Here is a 6,925-nt window from a genome sequence, read left to right as displayed (position 1 = left end):
ATATATATCTGCACCTTTTTTCTCAAAAAATAAATTTAAACAATAATGATCTACAAACAAAACACTAAACAAAAACAAAAAACAATCTCAAATCCCTATTAGATGTCATTTTGAATGAATACACATTTACATTGTTTCATATTTTTTTAGCAAGATGACCTTTATCATTCTCTTAAACATCGACATTGTTCTTGCATTTCACTCTCCAGATTATTCCATAGTCTTATTCCTTGTACTGAAGTACATCATTCCCTTAAACAAGTTCTAAGTCTAGGTTTCACAAACATCTCCACCCCTTCAGATTATAACAACTTTCTCGTTTAACAAAATTCAATTGGTTGTTTAAAGGCAATAAACCTTTATGAGCCTTATACATAAATATTGTGCTGTAAATGATACATAACCTGCAAAATGATAATAATAATTGCTGTTCATATCATAATGCTCTTACATGACTCTGATTAATATATCTTTAGTTGAAAGTGGGATGTGGTGTATACAGGGCCCCAGTTTTCCCTTCTGCCTGGGGCCCCATGGTATTTATAAACTGTTCAGGGACCTAAAAGCCCATATCACTGGGCCTGATACCCCATACTCCCAGAGTACCCCCCACGCAGGAGTCCCCGAGCGACATGGTCGATCGCCTTCTCCAATTCCACCAAACACATGTAGACTGGTTGAAGGAACTCCCATGCACCCTCCAGGACCCTGTTTAAGGTGTAGATCTGGTCTGCTGTATTCATACAATATTTGGACAAAAATAGGCTTTTAGTTAATTAAGTTTTTGGTGAGAATATACCATTTCTGCTGCTGTTAAGCAAGTTTGGTCAAACCCTGACAGGAAACTCACAATGTAATGAAAACAAACAGCACAGAGCACGTGCGCCCTTTGTGGGGGGCGGGGTTTGCCCCTCCCGCCAGCACACCCGTTGTCCCACGTTGCCAGATAAACCATAACCACCGTTTCTATATGATAAAGGATCACAGACATAATCAGTGTCTGTCTGTTTATAAACGTCGATGGCGATCCTCGTGTTTTTAAGTTAAAAAAAAGCTCAAATAAAAATAATTATGGCATTATGTCGTTCTGATCGCGCGTTTGCCAGGAGGAGGAAGAAATGCACCTTAACTCCATGTTTAAAATACGATAATTTTGTGTGCAGAGTGCGAGGGTTCATCGTTTCTTATCTGGCAACCCGGGCTGGTGACGACACTGGGTTCAGCAGTGATGGGATCTCGAGCGAGCGCTGGTGAGTTTTCGTTAAACCAATAAAATCTCTTACTTTCGCCTCGTCACTTGAACAGGGAAGCGGGCAGGACGTACAAATTGACATCGCCCGAGCTTGAGCGGCCGTGGCTCCGGGAAGTTTGCGTCCTGTCCGTGAGTCTGTCGGGCATTTACCTGGTGGGCTTATCACCGTCTTAACGAACCTGTAAGTCGCTGTGGTTTAATTCTGTCTGTAACTTTTTCTCTACGTGGAGCGCGTTAGTCGCTGCAAGCTAGCCGGTTAGCTTACACTCAGGCGTCTGATGTATATCTCTGTTTTCTTGTCAAGTTTTGTTACATCTTGTGGAGCAGGAAGCGGTGACAGGGCGAGGATAAAAGCCTTTGCTGTCGGGGTCGTTTTACAAAACAAGACGGGGGGTTAGCGACAGTAGCTAGCCGCCCCTGTTTGGAGACAAATGAGATGTTGGCGGCTCACCTGATCCAGCTTCATCACGGGGTGGTGCACTCAGGTTTAGCCCTATAAATAGGGGATTTGGGTGGATTTGTTGAGTCTGTTTGTTACGCTGTGTCAGCAGAATTTCTAACATAAATGAAAATTCAGACTTGAGATGTGGAAGAAAAGCAAAAAAGGCTTGGTTACTAAATATAACCATATTCAAGAGAAAAGCTTAACTTGTGTTTTCTTAGATGCAACAAACCGCCTGTTTACATGATGTAAAGTACATTTCCATATCGCCCTGCTTTGTTAAATTTGTTAATTTCCTTGAGTTTTATGCAGTGTATCTATTACAATGTCTTCATTATGTTGTCCACTGACTAAAAATCCTAAAGGGATATATCTACAACATAAAATAATTAGTTTGCAGTTATAGTATAGTATATAATGCTTACTTTGATATTTTGAAATCAGCAAATCATTACATTTTAACAAATGTGAAACGATGATAAATGACTCAGGAGTCATGCATGAGTCAGATAAACACAAATAATAGTTTAGGGTGTGTTTGTGAAAGTCCACTTGATAAAATGGTCTCAATAAACAAACTGGATTTGCATAATATATGGTTTTACATAAAGCATAATAGCTGCTTGTCTTCACTGACCAGCATTAAATCAGTAAAAACATGTTGAAAGAAAAAATAATCACGAGTCGTTAGTCATTTATCACTGGATTCAAAGACCCAACTGTTTCACTTGTCAGGCATGAATAGATTGCTTAATCTTAGTATTTGTTTATAGTTTTGTCAGTCCTTGTAAGCCACCGTAATACAATGAAGCACATTGTGATGAAATTAACATTTTATGCTTCAAATGTTTTCCTAAAGAAAACAAAACTGGGACCAGGTTAGACCAGTTTTAGTAAAGTTTTTAGTAAAGTTTTGGGCGTGCTGCAGTGTGGACACACCTGGTCCCTCTGAGGTTTTCATTTTGCTGTCTTTTTTCCCCCCATCAAGTCTATTAGTATTTGATTTAGTTTTTTGTTTTTATCTGCTCCCTTCTTAAGGGGTCACCACAGCGAGCAAACTTGCATGAAGATTTAGCAATCGTTTTTATGCCGATGTTCTTCCTGACCCAACCACAAACCACCGACCTACCACAGCCCACATTTTCTATACAAAAACACTTTATTGATCTCAAAGGGAAATTAGAAATGTGGAGTAGCAGGAGACTGCCACCCTTTGCTCAAGGGTCCAGAGTAGGGCAAATGAGGGTGGCATAAGATGTGGGTATTACAGCTCTCCCACCCAAATTGTGACATGACAGTCAGGGGATTTGTACCGGCAACCTTCTGCTCACACGCTCACCTTCTCTAACCTCTGCACCACTGCTTTTAATAATGTAAAAAATATATATATAATTACCTGGGGGAATTATCTTGTCCTGCAAGGAACTGAAAGTGTTTCAACAACTGTCCTACTAATATGGCAACAAACAAATGAGGATAAATATGTATGGAAAACATTCAAGGCATTTATTTTTTCAAGTGCAGTTGGAAATTATTTTTGAAAATCAAGCTGAACTGGTTCTGATGAGAGCTGAAGATGCACACTAGGGCTACAGATTATTAAGAAAACCTGCGATGTGTGAGAACAAAGCTTAATATTACGATGACAATATGACTTACAAGTAATTAAATATGTAGTATTTAGTCGTTCTGCTCTCTGGATTCAGAGCAAAACAACTATCATTATTATCATTACAACTTGACAATTTTATATAAAAAAATGCAAGTAGCCAACTGCTGTTTTAGCAGTGAAACAACAAACTGTATGCAATACAATTTCTTAATGATTTTAAAACATTGTACCCACAAAACATGTTCTGATGCTCTAAATACTGAAAAAATGCCTCATACTGTCAGTTTTTTTTTTAAGCTTGCTCAGTTGTTTACTATCCACCTGCGTCTACTTACAAATTGGGCATAAAATATAGAGATCCATCCGATTGGCCAAATACATGAACAGCTCCATGTGATTGGTTAAATACACCAAGCTTTTGTGTGACTGACCAAATAAAAACCTTTGAGCAAACCATTAATTTCAGCTTTTACAGTTTTTGGCGGTATGCCTAGTGCACAGGCTGTGACGATGACGATTAGTTTTCAGTATATTGTGCAGCCCTAATTCAGACCATATAAAGCAGGAAGGTTTTGTAATTGGAAGTATGTTTTTGTTCTAGTTTATGACTAGTCTGTAGTTGTTTTAAATAGTGTTGTTAAAGGGACAGAAGAGGTTAGGTTGTTCTTGCTAAAGGTCTCCTCTTCCCTGTAATGTGGCCGCAGGAAGGAGGCGTCTGATCAGTTCTTATGTCATTGTGCAGAGCGCCACCAGCCCCAAACATACAGCCAGGGTCATCAAGAAGGGTCTTCAGCCACAAGAACAAGGAGTTCTGGAGCAGATGGTATGCCCCCCCATAAAGTCCTGACCTCAATACCACAAACCTCTGATCACCAGACGAACCGTGATCTGAGGCGTGTCCCTCAGAACTACACATTATCAACTGAAGGACTTAAAAAAAAACACGCTGTTTTAAAGGCAGATTTTTCATTTCCTGCAAAAAAGCAGCGTGAAGAAAAGTACAAAACAGTTGCAACTTGTAAAATAACTTGTTGTAGAAATATTTATTAAAAAGGCAGAAACACTTGAATGAAACAAAGTGTACTGCATGGTGGCCGTCAAGATGATTTAATAAAAGGCGGAGTAACAACTCAGCAGACCCGATCAGAGAAATCCGTCAAGTTGCTACTACCTGAACAATGAACAGAGACGCAGTTTTACATCCGGCGACAGATCGTGAGCGTCCAATCACAGACCGACAAATGTCAACATGGTCCAATCACAGAGCACCAGCTCGAACAGAGATTACAAAATAAAAGCAAGGGTACAGACATTAAGTCGTCTTGAAATCATGAGAAACAGATTATACAAGACGTAGCAGTTATCAAAAGAGATACAATAATATGAATGTCAAGACGGTATGAACTTGTACAGGCAGAGTTGTATAAGTATTCCAGCACATAGCTAAAGCAGCCAAAATTAGCAGAAAAATAACTAGGAAGTAGCTGAAAAAAGTGAGAAGGGGGTCTCAGCGGTCACTAAGTGGGAGTTTCTTGTTGTGTGGGAGGAGTTTGTCCTAGACATTATTGATCAGTGGGACTTATGTAGGTGTGGTTGATCAGGTTGATTACTTTGGGTGGGGTCTGAAGAACGCTGTGCAGCTGGGCGGACTTTTAGCTCGGTTGAAAGCGACTATTTTTAAGTTTAAATATTCATTTTAGTCATAACGTGAGACGGGAAGGTGCTAGCTGCACAAACTTTAAACACTGTACAACTATTCAGAATAGTTATGCCATTAAACTCTCAACAATGTCGTACAGTTTACCTGTTTGGTCTCTTACAACAAATGAAATCTTAGAACCRATAGTTAGGCTCTACAACAGGGCCTACAAAATTCATAAAAAAACTTCCATGTTGGACTCATCACTGTACAGTTCTTTCATTGTCTGATGCCTTGAATTTTCAGATTTATGTTTTGTATAGTGGTATTAATTTCTATTTTCAGATCTTCCAAGGTGCCAATTATGGAACTCTCTGTGCATTGTTGCCCAAATCAAATTCTGGAAGTGGTCATTCAACTAGATCTGTTACAAAAGGACAACTGATATTACCAACTTTTAAAAACTGTTACGGCCAGAGGTCTTTCTTCTATGTTTATACTAAAGCATGGAATGACATTCCTCAAAACATAAAGTCCATTTCAAAACTACAGCCATTTAAGAAGAATCTTGTCTGCCATCTGCTGGACACTTTTTGTTGTGCTCATATTTAGACGTTCTATTTTGCAAATGCTGCCTTCCTGAAATTTGGTATGCTTGTTTGTCTTTGTGTCTATGGTGTATTATGATGTGATTGTGATGCTGTATTTCTGAGTGTTTTATGTGCTGCAGAACAGGAACCTGCTGTAAAACAGCAATTATGCTGAGTCAGACTTGATTTTTTTAGTAATCTTTTCCTGTTGAATCAAATCAAATCAAATCAAAACAACTCTAACCCACAAATTCAGGTTTTAAAGCACTATTTCCAAAGCCTGCTTCTCTGATGGTATGGGGGTGCATTAGTTCCTGAGTCTGGGAAGGCACCATCAGTGCAGAAAATCATTATTTCTGTTTTTATTTACATTTTACACATTTTTGTAGAACTGGTCGTATAAAACAATGTTTTAAAAATGTCATTTTCTGTTTTGTCTGCCTTTTAGAGAAAATGAGCGTCATCCCTCTCTCTCGTTCGGAGGTGTTTGTGGAGCTGAGAAAGGAGCTCTATGAAGATAAGGAGTTCCATCAGTCTGATGTTCACATCTTCATCATCATGGGAGCGTCGGTGAGCATCGCCTGTTTGTAACTCTTCTCTTTGACCTGCAGTAACTTCTGCTTTTGGGACATTTTCAGTAAAGGCTACTTCAGTCGAGGACTTTTGGCCATAATTTCAAAGAAGTGTGTTGAAATAAAAAACAAAAAAGAGTTTCACAGAACAGGGTGATTTCAACAAGCTTCTGCAAACAAGCACCGATCAGTTTGCTTGTAAAAACCTCAAGGTTCCTCTTTGATTATCTGTTCAGAACAAGAATATTTTCCAACAGAGCCAGAGATTTCAGTTTATGTAGAAATGAAAACTGGTTTATTCTTTCTGTGAAAAAGATGAATTAGTCTGCATCTGCTAATGTTAACTAGGAGCTGTGAAATTGATTATACTTTGTTTCTGAAAATCACTTTTGTTTTTGACACCTAAACAAAAGAACAAGTTAAAACTGTTCAAAGAGGAAACAGAAGGAAATGTCCCAATTTACCAACACAAGTTTCCTCATCTGTTTCAAGAGTCGAGTGAAGGAACCACATCACTTCTCAGTTTAAACCCATTTATTTCCTTCTCTTAAAAAAAAGCGCTCTTTAAAAACACTTTTAAAAAACATAATTTAGTGAAACCACAGCGCTTAACTGTGTCCTTTTTGTCTTCACACTGCTTGGTCTGTGGAAGAAAGCTGGCATTGTGGCTTTTTGCTTTTGTTTTTGCAGTGTCACCGTATGTCAGCATTTTTCTTTCATGGCCGTTTGCAGGGAGATCAAGGACAGGGTTGGGCTGGTGTGTGTGTGCGTGTGTGTGTGTGTGTGTGTGTGTGTGTGTGTGTGTGTGTGTGTGTGTG

General features: G+C 39.0%; 1 protein-coding gene across 3 annotated transcripts in view; it reads left to right on the top strand.

Annotated features, from left to right (window-relative positions):
• Positions 1-1,213: 1,213 nt before the first annotated feature.
• Positions 1,214-6,925, top strand: part of g6pd (glucose-6-phosphate dehydrogenase) — a 19,394-nt gene continuing 13,682 nt past the window's right edge. The window contains exons 1-3 of one of the 3 annotated variants that reach the window (XM_014017978.1): positions 1,291-1,433; positions 4,049-4,129; positions 5,984-6,105. In XM_014017978.1, coding sequence (XP_013873432.1) covers positions 5,989-6,105 — 117 coding nt within the window. In that variant the 5' untranslated portion in view covers positions 1,291-1,433; positions 4,049-4,129; positions 5,984-5,988. Of the gene's footprint in view, positions 1,251-1,290; positions 1,434-4,048; positions 4,130-5,983; positions 6,106-6,925 lie in introns of those variants that run through there. The other 2 variants (XM_014017976.1, XM_014017977.1) reach the window with 2 other exon arrangements.

Source organism: Austrofundulus limnaeus, unplaced genomic scaffold, assembly GCF_001266775.1.
Source record: "Austrofundulus limnaeus strain Quisiro unplaced genomic scaffold, Austrofundulus_limnaeus-1.0 Scaffold180, whole genome shotgun sequence".
Classification (NCBI taxonomy): domain Eukaryota; kingdom Metazoa; phylum Chordata; class Actinopteri; order Cyprinodontiformes; family Rivulidae; genus Austrofundulus; species Austrofundulus limnaeus.
Note: the sequence above shows the minus strand (reverse complement) of the source record. Positions and strands in the feature narration are given on the sequence as shown.